The sequence below is a fragment of the Protomyctophum bolini genome (assembly GCF_963924005.1).
Source record: "Protomyctophum bolini genome assembly, chromosome: 12".
Lineage (NCBI taxonomy): Eukaryota > Metazoa > Chordata > Actinopteri > Myctophiformes > Myctophidae > Protomyctophum > Protomyctophum bolini.
Window position 1 is genome coordinate 33667580 of NC_137873.1, and position 16586 is coordinate 33684165.

General features: G+C 42.5%; 1 protein-coding gene across 1 annotated transcript in view; it reads left to right on the forward strand.

Moving 5' to 3' along the window:
* The first annotated feature begins 2982 nt into the window (after window positions 1–2982).
* The window catches only part of LOC308325970 (arf-GAP with GTPase, ANK repeat and PH domain-containing protein 3-like), a 109697-nt gene continuing 96093 nt past the window's right edge, over window positions 2983–16586 (forward strand). The window contains exon 1 of the mRNA XM_080778761.1: window positions 2983–3775. Within this exon, the coding sequence (XP_080634887.1) occupies window positions 3412–3775 (364 nt within the window). The 5' untranslated portion in view covers window positions 2983–3411. The remainder of the gene's footprint in view (window positions 3776–16586) is intronic.

Here is a 16586-nt window from a genome sequence, read left to right on the forward strand (position 1 = left end):
GGCGTACTGCATAGTGGACCAGTCGGTCAACTATTATTGTTGATATACAATAACAATGAGTCATTGAAAAAAGTCAAATGAGTGGTTGTGTGTTGTGATGAAAGTGGAATTTATTATTACACAATTACTTTGCGTAAAAGTGTCAGTGTTAGATTAGGTAAGGTAATTTATTTATAACGAGCCTTTCAAAACAAATGTTACAAGGTGCAATAAAATGAAATAAAACAAGAGCATCACATAGATCAACAATAAAATGACACAAAACAATAGTACAATGCATTTAAGTATAGCAGTGAATAAAATACCTATAAATACACAGTACATACAGTATGTAGACAATATTACAAACCAAAATGCTTACAAAACAAGTGGGTTTTTGGCAGCTTTTTAAAGGCATCAACAGACTCTGCCCTTCTTAGGGAGAGTGGTAGTTCGTTCCATAAGATTAGTGTTACTGTTAGATTAACCACATTTGGGGTGCCTATTTTGGGCAAAAACTAAAATAAAGATTCAATGTATTGCAGAATGGAATTAGCCTGGCTCCAGCCCCTGAATCGCTAGCCACATTAAAAAATTATGTTCAGGCGACTGGTGAGTGGTGACTCTCCCGTAGGAGATCTCAGACCTCGGTTGGAAATCCAACCGACCAATCAGCGTCGTTTCAACTCGATGACGTCAAACAACCGCGCCGTCCAGACACAAACAAACATGGCTGCCCCCTCTGCTGTAACGTGTGATCGTATCGATCTGGCTATTGAAACGGTTTTAAAAGAAATTCCAGGAATAACTTCCTTAAAACCACAACAACTTCGTGCTTTGAAGGCGTTTCTTCAAGGGGGAGATGTGTTTGGTTTTCTTGCTACCGGATTTGGGAAGAGTTTAATCTACCAGTTAGCTCCTCTTGTACTGGAGGAAATGGGTCGGGATAAACCCATTATCATCGTCGTTTCTCCCCTGGTTGCCTAGCCTGGCTCCAGCCCCTGAATCGCTAGCCACATTAAAAATGTATGTAAGTGAAACGAAATGAAAATTCAGGCTGAGTGTCAGGCTAGAATGGAATGTAACTGGGTGGAGAGTTCCAAATTTGGTCAACAGATGGTAGCAGAAGGCTGATAACACATGGTTTGGACCTGTACATGTGTTGCCAGTTGTTATATATAGAGGTAGGTCTATTATGTTTGGCATCTTCATACCAATTTGCTTAGTAACCAATGTGAGAACACAGAAAAAAGACGCAGTCAGTTCCTCATTATCATTCCACCTAATACTGAAACAAATGCAGGGGGAAATGTGAAGCAATTCTTATCTTGCCACAATAATTTCTTGCCATATACGTTCGCCTTATCCTACCAAACCACACTGTTTGCACAAATCTATTCATGCACAATACCTACTGCATGCCTGTCCAGACTCCAGACATAACGCACAATGTTGCATCCACGCAACTGTCATACTTTCTGTACAGTTTGCATTGGCATGAAATATCATGTTATTGCACAACATTTCACGGTGATGCAAATTACATCACACACACACACACACACACACACACACACACACACACACACACACACACACACACACGTACACACAGTGTGTCAATAACTGCACAAACTGCATAGCAGGTATTGCACTGGCAGGTGTAAGGCAAGAACAGCATGTTTTTTGGCAGCTCGATAGTGCATTTCTATTTTTGGTTATTTTTAAGGCATATATATACCACCAAATTCATCATAATGTGTATCCACGAAACTGAATGTGGAAATGGACAAATTACATCACAATGTATAATTTAGTCAAATAACAACAATTAAGTTCCTTGCCAGCAAAAAATATGAATTATTCACCATTTAAGGTTGCAAACAGTTGCAGAATCTGTGGTTCACACCAGCAGATGGCTCTATAGCCTGTCTAACCCTGTCTGCTTAGACAGAATACAAAGCATGTTTTATGATTTAATATGGCGGTAGAGGTACAGTACTAGATAAAGTGGGCATAGTGTGGAGGATGGTGGAAAACCATGACCCCACCATCCATGCACTGCATGGAACTGTGATAATAGGCTGAGAAGTGGGTGTGCTCCATATGGACAGGACAGGATGGGAATTAAAGGTATAGGCTAGTATACCGGTATAGCCTATAATGTGGCCTGCATGCATGCCACAGCAATTTATGTTAAACTAAAATAATATTTTAGGCATATTTTATTTTTAGTCCCTCCTATATACAGGTTTAATGTTTGTTTTTAGTTAAAAACGCTATTGACAATGAAGGGAAATATACGTCATCTTGTCCCTAACACAAACATTAAATGCCATTAACACTAAAGAAAGTTTAATGTTTGTTTTGTCTGTGTTTGTTTTACATCACGATTACATCACCTAATCATAGCAAGAGTTAGACTTTAATATATTAGCGCCCCTCACTTCACACGGTTGTGATTTTTGTAGTCATAAGAGGATACCTAGGCTGCAAATTAGAAAACCTGTAACATAATTGGTTAAAAACCCAATTATAGCCTATATCAATTAGGCTATACAAAAATAATTGAATGATTGGAAATTACAGAATGTGTAAAATATGGTCGGCCATAATGTAGCTATTGCTTTCAGGTCTACTGTCTGCATTTGTAACTAGTACTCTTCTTGCCTACTTTGTTGATATATTTATATGAATCTGTATTTATTTAGTGTTAGAATTTCGTGTGTACTGTGGATTCACAATCACAAATAGGTTACATTACATTCCATAACCAGTACACCAACAACTACCGGTATTGTTTTCTTACCATACGACACATTTTGGTTGCATAACTGTCAGGTAGGCTTATTGTTAATGATGTGCACGTTGCTTTATTTCCCCCCCTCCATCCAATCGAATTACACCCTCCCCCCATCAGAAGTACAATTACGTGATGGGTGACGTTTCAGCATGCGGAGGAGGGCGCTGCTGGGCAGGGACCACTTGGACCAAAGAGAGGAACGCTATTTCATTTCAGCGCCGCAGAGAGACAACGCATTCAAGGCAGCGGACCAGCCTGGGCGCCGTGCTGAAGCCTAGCCCATTGTCTCCTACAAGCAGAGCAACTAAAAAAGGAAAACGGTTTGTGTATTCCAGCTGTATTCCCCATAAAGGTGTGTCTAGTGATAGGGTAGCCTATTGCGGTTTGTAAGCCACAGAAAAAAGGGCCCTGGACACGGCTAGCCAATAACAGACAATGAATCACAGTGAAGTTGTAATAATATGAACAAGAACCGCGTTTTGTTGCAATTGGCGACCAACTATTGATGCTCCTGCGCCGATCGCCTTCAGACCACTGATTTGCGGGGACTTCTTTTGATCACATCGTCTGCATCACAACTGTAGTTTGTGTATTACTAGTCTGGAAGAGTTTAGTCGTTTCAAACCAAGATGAATTTCCAGTCGAGTGTCCCAGTGTCCGGTATCTCGCAGCAGTCGCAGCCGGCCATGCCCACTCCAGGCACGGTCCCAGCGCCTGTTCCAGTACCCCAGTCCATCCCGTCCCAGTTTGGATCCGGATCATCTGCAAGCTCTGGGGGTGGTCAGTTTGGTTCGGGGACTGTATCGGGCCAGACTGCCCAGCCCGGCACACCGGGCTCCCAGTTTGTTTTGTCCAACTCTGCGGCCATCAGAGCCGAGATCCATCGGTTTGAGTCTGTCCACCCGAATATCTACGCCATCTACGACTTGATCGAACGCATCGATGACCTGGCGTTGCAGAATCAGATCCGCGAACACGTAATCTCTATTGAAGGTGAGTTAAGTAAAGTGAAATCACTATCACTGACTGACTGATTTCACTGTGGCTTAGTGCCGTTCATTCATTGGGGGGGTGGGGTGGGATTACCTTCTGTGATTCACATTGGTGGCAATAACATTGTTGCCATGGGCGCTCAAAAGTGTCAACAATCACAGACAGTTGGTGGGTTGGTTTGTTGCCGGACAAAATCGGGCCAGGTCTCGGGATTTAGGGGATCAGGGTCCTTATAATTTTGACCGTCCACATACATTATAAATATGTATATATGCCACCTCGAGAGGTAGCCTAAGTTTAGCTGTCAGATCTAGTTGTTCTGGAGAATGTGTTACTGGGTGTATACTTGGCTGAAGTAAGTGACACACACATTGTCACACAAAATGCCAAATGATGACCACACTATATATGGTTAAATGTCATGCTTTTACATGGATTTATCAAGCAGGGGGTAACAAGCCTAACGATGGAATTACAGTTGTAACTTGTACTTCAGGATCAGCACGTCAGTTAAGTGTCAGTTGTGTGTGTGACAGTGTGTGTGTGTGTGTGTGTGTGACTGTGTGTGTGTGTGTGTGTGTGTGTGTGTGTGTGTCTGTGTGTGTGTGTGTGTGTGAACTTCTGTGAAGAAATGCCTTGAGTTGAGAGTAATATACTACTATTATAACCATCCAGTTTCACTCAGAAGGCTACAGTAATCACTGTTAGTTGAAGATACAAACTGTCAGCTCTCTGCTAAGGCCCTCCTCCTAATGATGGGAGCTCTCACTTGATGGCTAGTATTCTGTTATGTCCATTAGCCTGATGTTTACTGATGTTGTAACTCATTAATCTAATGTTGCACAGGCAGGCAACTCCATGATTTCAATGGCGAATGTTGGATGCATGGTAAAAATATTGACATTTACTGACTAAAATTGGAAACGAGTCGAGGAATTTAGTAAAAGCCATGACCCTTTTGCTGTACACGAATGCAGTGATGTAAATAGGTTTTCAATGTAATGGGTACCGGGTCCCAGGGACATTTTGTGAGTCCTACTTAAACGTTAGAGTACAGTACCGAGTACAGTATTGCATCCCAGGACCCCTGGAAGGTGACATGAGTGTGTCCTTTCTCAATTCAGTGAGTCTAGGGATGCAGGCTGCAGGCTATTTGCAATCACTGCATTCCGAATGTATAGCAATAGAAAGTTATCAACATATGGCTGCCAAAATTTATTGTTAATCCATTTCTGTGGCACTATGCTTGAAGGTGTTGATTCATGAATGGTGAGACTGCATAACAAAATATTGACAATTGTAGCCAAAATACTTTTTCACATACAGAATGACTGTAGGTAAGCAATGGCGTCTCATGGACACTCTCAGGTTGAAAATGCTCACGTTTCAATGTGTTGCTGTTGTGTTTTATCTGAGAAAAATGAGGAATTACATAACCGGCTCCAAAGACATTGCTGGCATCGTACATCATACCGGAGTGTGCCTACTCTTCTGTTTTCCCATCAAATAACTCCAACAAAGCACTTATTTTAAGTTTATAGTCTGTAGATTTGAAAGTACATTTTCTCACAATATTGAATTTCAATGTTTTATTTTTTGTCATTGGCTTATATTATCAATTGCAGGTTGGCTTTATTGAACCCTGTTCTACACAACCATACCATGAATCAATAACTGCACAAACTGCATAGCAGGTATTGCACTGGCAGGTGTAAGGCAAGAACAGCACGTTTGTGCAATCTGACCTTATATGCTCCAGGTTCAGGACAAGCAGTATGAAAATGAAAGTCATCTTGTTCAGAATATTGACCAGTGGGTCTCTGTTGTTATGTCTGTCTTTTAGGCTTGGCTTAGTAATGGAATGCATAGTTACATAGTTTCTATTGCCAGGGGTTGTAAACATTCCAATTGGTTCGATTTTGACTGAAGCATCTTGTTATAACCTGAAGAGACTGTTGATATTTTGATAACCCAATAACATGTATCTGATTGTCGGATGCACCATCATTACATTCATTTTGATACTTTATTTTGTTGTTTACAATGCCAGATGGATGGAAATGTTCGTATAATAACATCCGCTGTTGCTTTTGAAGAGCTGCAACAGGAGACATTGTGCGACTTACATTATTCACCTGCACTAGAACTGCAGCCCCGTTCTTCAATTTTGCCTCATCGCAGAGAGTCTGTTGCTAAGGAACCAGTAGCTCATGCCTTTAGTTGAGAATGAATGAATTGAAATCCTATAGCCTTCAGAGAGAACATGTATCCCTGTTGCTACCAAGGTCTTCTTCTTTTTTTAGATCAATCTTTGTGGTGGTGGTTAGAGATCGGATGTAGACCTAGATGTACACTATATATGTGCATCTATAAGATATTTTGAGAGCTAAAACCATTCATCAGAGAATTGCTAGGTTAGTGTCTCTTTCATCACGTTGCACTATTTACTCTCAAGTACTAGTAGTTTCTTCTTTAGAAGTTTGGAAGGTTCTGGCGTACGTTGCTATTTTGGCATTTGAGTAACTTTGTCAATAGAGAACACATTCCTATTGTATACTATTCCTCTTCAAAAGACAGAATGACTTAAACAATCCGTTTGGAACAAACAGTGAATCGCAATCGTATATTTCTATGCTACACACCTACACTGCACGTTCAGATTTGTTTTTAAAAGCAGTCCTGTCTGTCCAACAGCAGCCGACAGTATTCAGGGACATTGTATACAAGTATGTATGCACATTGTATACAAGTATGTATGCAAAGTAGAATTTTTGTAGGGGTTCCACATCTGATACAAATAATGAGTGAGATGGATGAGCTAATGCATATCCAACACTCTTCTGGCATGATATTTGATACCATATCCTTATTGCATAATTGATTGTTCTGAATAGCAGATTTGTGAGGGCCTTTATTAACGAATTAATACCTAATGGCGGGGGTAAATGTTGCGGTATTTCACGACTCAAAATAAGGTCGGAAGCTTAGCAAGCTCGTTTCGAAATATTAGTATATTCACACCGTACACGCTAATAAAGACGTAAGGCATCTCTCATACTTTATCTCTTATGTGATTTTTGGATATTTTTAGCTAGCCGTTCCAATGAGGAGGAGTGTTCCATTAACAAGCCTATGCCCTGGGAATAGTGTTCTTTGGTTCCCCAGTTTAATTTGCAAGAGGCATTCCGGTTGTTGCCCTAATTCATATTCAAATCAAACTTTTGGTCTCCACCAGGCCGAAGGCATGGGGAGAGAGTATGTTTTGCACTCCGTCCGTGTGTCCGTCCGTCTGTTACCAGCTAATCTCCGCCACCGTTAACCCGGTCGATGTCAAATTTCGCACACACACTCCCTGGATGCCAACGATGAAACTCTGCCCCAACATTTCCAGAACGGCCTGTTATAGCGCCACCAGGAGGCCAACTTTTGTAACTTTTGCTCCTCCAGATTCTGTCCAAAAATCCCGCAAATCATCACACAGTATATCTATAGTCATGTGTTCAAGACGGATCTGTCTGATATTTCATATTCCATCCTAATTGGCCTGTAACGGCTTGAACAAAAAGCCTCAAATCATGAACGCAGCGTGCAATTTACGTGAAATCTTTCACGCACTTTCCTACTAGGCTGAGGAATATATCCCACCCTTTGTCCCACCCTTTTTATCCCACACATTGTCCTGTTATAGCGCCACCAACGGGTGTTTTTTTTTCAAAACACATTTTTGGAACAAAATGCCTCAAATCATCCAATTGCCATTTAAGGCATGAGAACAAATGGCACCCTTTTCACATTGGCCTATTATAGCGCCACCAGGAGGCCACAACCTGACCTGCCCTGGTGGAGACCTGTGCCCCGAGGGGCACTTTTTCTAGTTTAGCTTTAAGTTGGCAAATCAAATATGTCAGAGCAGGCGCGGAAAGTTCTTATAACTGCAGTGGGTGCCCTCCCGGCCCGCCCCCCAGTGCGGGAACGCACTCGCCTATTAGTTTGCATTGCACAGTGCGCTCAGTGCGCTATTTCCGAACGCTCCCATTGTGTCGGTGGGTGCTTCAGCCCTCAAGCACCCCCGGACTCGAGGCCACTGTATCAGAGTAGGCCTGCCTGGCCTGGGCAATTTACCGAAAATATATAGAAACTGTCTGATATTTAGAACCAACAATTTCTTACTACTTTTATATTGTAACGAATTGACACATTTAATCATCAATCAAATTATTTTTAACACTTGGGCCTGTATTATACTTCATTGTGCAATGGTGGTGTACAAAATAGTATAGTGAAAATGGCTGAGATCAATCTTAGATCTGCATTTAAAAGAAATGTATCGTACATTAATAGCAACCGTGGCAGAAGTTTGGAACGGTGATAAGTGATTTGAAGTCACATGCATCGCCCCATGCCCTAGTAGGTCAGAGCATTGCGCTTAATTTCCGGAAGGATTTCATTCTCATTAGGACTTCTGATTACATGGCACTTGAGAATTTTTGACTTGACACTTATAACGTGCAAAACAAGTTTTAATTCCATCAGTTTGATGACTCACACATTGCTATGCATGGCAATATCGGAAATCATCTTGTATTACTTTAGCCTGTGAGATTTCAACCGTGTCTCGCTTTTATAATTGAAATGTCGTTTCCCTTAAGACTCTGGTGGTCCAATGTCAGGGCAAGGGCAGCAGCAGAGTAGTGCCTAAATCCATAGATTCCCGAGCTGGCTGCACAGGGATTTCAGACTGGGAGTTGTTCGCCTGCACTCACTTCAGGTTGGGAGTATAATGGAACATTGTGTACAGAAATACCAGTGGAGAGACGACACATGGCGATACAGAAAGCACACGACAGACAGACAGAAGCCTGCGTAGAAGTTTGCTGGCAGACTGTGGCATCTAAGCAGTTGCTTGGTACCTACCTACCTACTGCATCCTGCACCAGTCAATTACAGAGGAGACTGTAAAGCATCACCCGATTCCAAAGAATGCTCCTTTTTTTGAGTGGTGCAACCACTCCCTTACGGAGCTATGTGTGTGGGTGGCTGGCTGGGTGGGTGGGTGCGTCTGAGCCATAGACTGTAAAAAATATGGACAAAGCGTTCCGCGGGTCTAACGTGAACGTAAAATGAAGCCTGTCAGTCCTTGCAATGGAAGTCGCCATCTTTCTAGATCCGTTTTGGCCCAGTTCAGGCCAGCTGGCCCATTGGCTGGCCCAGACAACGAGGCGGGACTTCCCCCTTCTTCTTCGTTGGTTTTTATTTTGACTCGAGTGGGTGGGGGATCCCGTTCATAGACTGTAACGGTAGCCACGCCCCTCAGAACATGCGCGACTTTATGGTCATCTTTTTAATAAATGGGACCATAATTTTCCAAAAAGAATATTATGACATTGGTTTTTTTGAGCCCAATGACAGCGCCACAACAGGCCATTATATGAACTTTCATTTCCTTAGTGGCTTCACAAAATATCTGTCTGACTGCCCCCCTGGTCTGAGCACAGAAACAGCATGGTTGTTTTCACCACCTGTGCGCAGGTCGTGCACACACGAACACACACGCACATATTAACTGTATATATGGTGATTTCGGGTGTGCCAGTACAGTGACAGTACAGGAGTACAGTACAGGGTACAGTAGAGGGACGCCCACACGTCATTTCTCAACCGTTTCGGCCGCGGGGCGGCTCGCTGGAGTCGGGCCGGCACCCTGGGTGCGTTCCTGTCGGTCTGGAACTCCCACTTTACACAATGTATTGACCACCGAGAAGAAACCATGCTGAAACTAGATAAGTGTTCTCCTCGGAGCACAGGCCTCCGCCAGGCCAGGTTGCCTACCATGGGCCTGCAAACGTTTCTAGGCAGTTTGCAAATTCACGCCGATCGGTCCAACTGTGCAATAGCTCACAGACAGACAGACACACGGACGGACAGACAGACGGATATACAGACGGACAGTGGCAAAAACATAAAGCTATCTGGCCTTCGGCTGTTCGACCTGGTGGAGACAATCATTTAATTGACACTATTTCAGTGACCGAGGTCAGAAAACACGGGTCATATTTATGACCAGTGCATGCCAAATGTTCTCCAAGGATATGAGTCAAACAATATTGGTTGACATTTAATGTGACAGGAAATGGAGACTAAATTCACTCAAATGAATGTTATGAAGCCTGAGCTGGCTGAGGATGGGGGATTCGATGACTGCTGGCGGCGTGGCGACTGTGGGGACACAATCATTTAAAGATATTGATCACCGTAGGCCATCTGTGTCGGTGCTTCTGCTGCTAACGACTGAAATATGCTCATTGTAGCCTGTTGCAAATCACCACACCTTTTAATTATGGATTACAGAGTGATTTGACAGAGAGAACTGGAAAAGTCAGTCGGTGCCACACCACCTGCGACTCTTAATCATGTTATTTAGCGTAGAACGACTAGGTTGGGGGAATGTTGTGTGTTTTATATAGAGTAGCTGGGTGAGTTGCTGGCTAAAGAGCTGTATCTCCGTAAGTAGGAGAAAGCAGATAAACACATCTGCAAAGCCTGGATTGTGTCCAACTCTGGGATATTGAGTCACTTGGAGTCAGCCCAATTTCTACCAAAGGTAATGGGAGAGTGATCCAAGAGCTCTGGCTGTAGAGATCCTCTATACCAAAGTCGGCAAAATATTTTCAAGTGAAAAAGTAATTCACTTTTATACTATACTAAGTTATTTTCCGCAAGCAATGTAGTTATAAAAATGGAAGGCAACAACCTGAAATGAAGCTGGCATGTCAGTCATCCTACTTGGAACGGACACTAAAGGTCCCTGCACAGTGCACACAGTGCCTTTTTCGGATCTTTTGCTGCGTTTTTCCATCGGGGGTTTTCCGAAAAGCGCGTCCAGTGTGCAACCACCTTTTAGTGTGCGCTTGTTGTTTTCACGTTCACCTGGAAGAGACGGTCAGATCCCCTGTAGCATTTAATTATCAAACCTACTACGTTGGATGGAGGCAAGTTCCTCGTCAGCCATAATTAATCATTAAAGGAGAATTCCATACTAGAAGGCTTTCTTACCCGATTTGTAGTTGTTTCGTCCCCACCAAAGAGGTCCAGGTGTTGTTTTGTGCAAAAGTGCATTATTGGCTATTTCCGCTACCAATTGGGTTTTTGTGCTAATTCACTTATTTCCATCGAAATAAGTAGTAAAGTGTGCCGCTTGGGATACTATTTACATTATGAAGAGAGGATATATTTGTTTTATTTTTGAGCGATGGAAATAAGCGAATTAGCACAACACCCCATAGCCCCATTCAATTAGAGGTAAGAAAGCCTTCTAGCATGGAATTCTCCTTTTAATGGGGGATTCACAGCTTTGATTTCACAGCAAGTTTACATCATGGCCAGGTTTTAATCTCAGGAGACCAACTAGCGGCAGAAGCAGACTTTTCCCCTGGCAGAGGCGTATGACAGATAACGGGCCTCACACACGCCTCTCTCTGAAAAGGCTCTTTGTTTTGTCATTAGAGCCCATACAGTTTTCTCTCATCTCCCGCTTGAAAAAAATGCTCATTACAGCCTCATTCAAGTAAGTTCAACGCTGGACAACGTGACTCGGTGACTGTTGACCTTTTTGGCCATCGGGGATGAGCCGAGCTGGTGGGTCGCACATGCAGGGCACCATGGGGTCGGAGGGGGGCCTGTGAGTTCTGTTGTTGGGGGGGGTCAGGGGGCTTGCCTTTTGCATGAGCAGCTCCTGTGGCCATTCGCTGCCGCGGCACCACTGCGTACGCTCGGCGAGTGTGACGCTATACTTCACAGCAGAATGTCCCCCATTGTGCCTTTTGAACAAAGGCGCTCTCTCCCATTGATGGACAGCTAAATCTTTTCTTGTGTTCGGAAAGTGAAGGGCTGGAGAGGAGCTGGTTGGTTTTCTGAAAAAAGGGGGAAGTCATATACTCTCTTTGCAATTGGAAATGGTAGAAGGGGCAGAATGTGTTATTGGGTTTTGTTATGGTCTCGTTTTTGTTATAGGAGAGAGTAGCTGGTATTATGGTGAATTAAAGTGGAACGGCGCTGATTTTCAGAGCTCAAATGCAGTTTTCCTATTCCCTGAAAAAGTAATCGTATTGTGCATCGCTGACTGAATATTCACTTTCTCCTACAGGCAAAAATAAGTGAGCAGTGTTAGTCCCACCCTTGCATTTATGCTGTGAACACTGATATGCTGCTCAGTTACTGTCTGAATACAGGAAGATGAAAGTGGACTGCAAGAGCAGCTTTTTTTGGGGTTTTGATTAAATTGGTTCCTGCTACTTCTGGATGAAGATCATTTCAATGTACAGGAAAGGTGCTATTTCCAAGTTGTTAATTTAGATGCCCAAAAAGTCTGCTTTTCCACTAAATGTTACCGTGGCAGCATTTCTCAAATTGGAGTCCTCGTTCTGTGGGTTCTTGAGGGAGCGCTATTGACATCACGCCATTATTGATTGAACTGTCCTCGCCCAGAGAGAGAGGATAAGTGAACTTTGCAGATCAACTAAATTGATCTGCTTTTCACAACCAGGACTTCCTCATGACCATCGGCTCTGTCTCGTATTATGTCACATATAGAAGATAACAATTATATAATTTTACGTATATATAATATACGTAATTATATAATTTTACGTTATATAATATATAACGTAAAAACCTTTTTAAGGTCAAGATAATTGTCAATTAAAATCTGCCCTCAGGTTGTTGTTGTGGGGTTTTTTTCTCCCCCAACCCGGTGCATCGTCCAGATCCCATTGTTGGAAGTGCTTGTGCTTCCTGCCGGTGTGTTGCAGCAGGGCTGCAACCAGATGGCCACTGACAGTGGACAGGGCTTTGGAAGGCAATGAGGGCGCAACAGATGGAATGGCGCATATGCCTCCTAGTCCCGTCAGCACTGCCAACAGTCCCGTGTCTAGCTGTTTGGAAGAGGCCAGGCCCTGTCCCGGTTAGGGATGGATATGGATGTCAGGGTGATGGTGGTGAAGAATAAACCTGGGATCGAGTGCAAATAGGGGCTGGGGCGATATGGACACAGTCAATATATCACAATATGTTTTTATTTATTGTGATATTGTGATTATATTGTGGGGGTTACTTGGTGCTTTCACAAAATGTTTACACAATGAGTCTTTTGATGAATAAGTTAATCAGTGGCCTACTTATTTATTGTAATAGGTGTTGTAAACTCTAAGTACTGGACCCTCGTCTGTTCTGACAGACAGGTAGTGTGTGCCGGCTGGGTGGTGTGTGATGATCCGGTTGAAGTATTCCTTCGGTACGGCGACTGTGGCGGCGGGCCCTGGAGAACAAATAACGGGACATGAGACAGTATCACGCTAAAGGTTCACAAAGTTTATTACACTAACAGGAACATATATAGTGCTGGATCCTAATGACGTGACAACAAGATATGAGACATAATAACGTGCCTACTAGCAACAAGGCTGACCTTGCTGTCTGAGATGTCTCTCGTAGCCTAACTATAAAGTATGCTACAGATCAGGCAGTACACAATACATATCAAGTAACACTGTGTCTCACGTTCAAGTACACAGACATGGGCGGTGATTATAAGTTAACAATGGGTACCGTATAATATGTTAGTTAAAAGTTATATTTGACCTAAGTGGGTAAAGGATAATAATATAACCAGTTATAATCAGTTATCACATTTTAATTACATAACCTTACTGCAATGCAGTCATTAAAATCAGGAAAGACAATTATGCCCTGGCTATCACAATATTACAATATCCAAAAATTCAGACGATATCAACAGTGTATCCATATCACAATAGATAGATGAACGGCAGTTATATCAGTCGGATACAAAAAAACAAATGGATCAGATAATAAGAACACAGCATATTGATATAATATTCATGTATTGCTCTGCAGCGCTAATGCAAATATTGACACAAGATTTCCGATGATTTGTCAATTTAAATGTCTCCCGCCATGTGATTTGACTTGAGCGCTGTGAGCAGTGGTCCCGAATCAACATTTATGAATAAGGATAGCTCAAGCTTTATCCTGTCACTCTGAAGAGATAATTCATACATTCCCGGCCCTCGGGGGAATGCACTTTACACATTGAAGAGGAAACTGCATAAAGGAAATACTGTATATGGCATGTGTAAGGCCATAATGCATTGGAGTATGACGGCATAAAGTAGCTGTGCATGTGTAAGGCCATGATGTGGTAGAGTAGGATAGTAGTAGTAAAGCCATAATGTGGTGGAGGATGTTTGATTGATTTATTAACAGTTTGCAGAATTACAGTATATTTCACGTACAACTCGATACAAAGACTGTTAACTGTGAGTGGACGACGCCATAAAGCATTACACTTGTTTACAATAGGGCCCACCATTTTGACGACGGTGTCTGTGTTGTGTTTCTAATTGGACCCTCGTCTGGTTCTTTCTAACTGACTGGCAGTGTGTGCAGGCTGGGTGGTGTGTGATAATAATAATAATAATAATAATAATGACGTGACAACAAGATATGAGACATAGAAACGTGACATGATAATGACTAATGCAGCAAGGCTGACCTTGCTGGCGCTGAGTACACAGACTAAGATGTAGACGGGCAACTCATGATATAACAGTTTGTGTGGCCATAATGCAGATGAGTGTGATGGCATAGCTGTGCATGTGTAAGGCCACAATGCAGTGGAGTATGACGGTGTGACTGTGGTGGTTGTTTTACTGGAGTCAGGAGTCTCCAAACTCCCATTTCATGGGAGCTAATTGGGAACACGCAGTCTATTTAAAGGTTGCAGGACTGTGGAAATTAAATCACATTTCTTAATAGCGCAGGGCCATGTCACAGTTTTATGTATCAGTTGGCTCTCTCAAGGGCGTGCCTTGGAATAGTTTTTGAGGGGGGGGGGGGGAAAGATTGAAGCTAGATGGAGGTGTTGTATTGTGTCAGCTGTCACTATTCTGTGAGTTTATTTGGGTGTTCATGGGAATGCTCGTTCTTGTTGTAAGTCTGTAGAAATTGTAAGGGTCACGTTGACATTTATTTTCCAGAGGATAATTCTGAGCTTCCATCTTTTTTTAACCTCGCTACAACCAACCAACACCAGGGCTAAAATCATGTGGCACATTTGGTGTTTGGATTAAAGACTACACGATTTGCAGTATGACATTTGCTGTCTCACTCAGATGAAAATAGAATGGGAGTCAGTCCTTACATAACCTTGCATAGTTTATGGTGTGAAGTTCTGAATGTTTTGTTTTTCTTTTGATGAAACTAGTAAGGAAAGCCTATAAGTGTGCTCTGAGGTTTTAGCTTGTTTGAGGTGAGCGCACTGTCAATATGGCTTGTTTAACATGTGTCAACTGGATATTATCACCGTGGCTCCACATTCCATATGTAGATGTCATAGGCTTGATGATCCCTGACGCCGTGACCTCGGGTGTCTAGTGTGTGTGTGTGTGTGTGTGTGTGTGTGTGAGACTTCAAAGGCAATATATCCAGGCAGCATGCCAGATATTTGCTTTCCAGACAATCTTGTTGCCTTTTGTGTAAAACAGTGGACAAAGATGTAACGTTTAAGAACTTTCCTTAGAGATGGGACAAATTCATGCTGTAGCAGTTCGTTGCCATATTCATTCAGTGTTCAGCTGATCAGAAGAGCAGGAAGACTTTTTTTTTCCTCCTTTTTTTCCCTTTTTGTAAAGAAACAGCTTTTTTCTCAGGGAATCACTGGAGAGGAAGTGAAATGTGACCCCCATTACTGTTTATACCCCATTTCCTGCATTCCCTGACTGGAATAACCTAAAGTTGTTCCACTGCTGTACTCCCCCTGGCCATGACCCTGTGACCCCATGACTTGTGTCATGTGGTGGAGTATGTGAACCTCATGTACACAGGAAAACACGGAATGTTCATTTAACTCTTCTTGAGAGAGGTAAAAGAAATCATGGACGCGTTTCCATTAAACGAAGATTGTAATGTGTAGAAGCAACAGTCACAGTGCCATTTTCGACCCAACATCTGAGGGGTTTCCTGGACAGCCTGCGGAGAACTTCAGCTGCGTTTTACTTCCTGTAAACGTCAATCCTTGTTTTATGTCCCGTTTGTATCCGTTTCTCTGCTGGGCTTTACTTCTCAGCTCTAACTCAAGTAGTTAGGCCTGAATAGACACTTTGTTTGCTCTACCAAACCCTGCTATGAATCACACCCATGGACCCGAAAGCTTTATCGCGCATTCTGTTATACCTCGGATTGGCCCATAAGATAGCTGAAGAAATCCCAACTTGACTTTAGTCTCTAAAATGAATGAATGCACACAAAATGTGTTTATGTAAATTATTCTCTCCAACAAAAGTACTTTATCTTTTTTTATGTATACATCTGTATACTGCTGTCTTTCTGCAGCTGATTTGGTGAATCTGTGATGATGTGTTCATGAACTTCATGTGGATTACATTTTTATACAATGATACATATGTATGCAGTGAAAGCATTTTGGTGGAGAGAGTCATAAATGTATAAATGCCAAAATACATTTGTGATTCCTTCTGTTTGCATTAATTCATTTTGAGACTGAACTGACATTCAGAGACTGCTGAAAACTCAAGTCTTTATCATCTTTTGTGTGTGTGTGTGTGTGTGTGTGTGTGTGTGTGTGTGTGTGTGTGTGTGTGTGTTTCAGTACTGCAGCATGTAGGCTGATACAGTACATCACTATCGTAAGAGTTTACTGTATTAAACGAGTAGAGCTGCTACTGGCAAAAATAAGTCCAAGATAAGTTTTAAACTGAGGGACCCTATTGGAAGG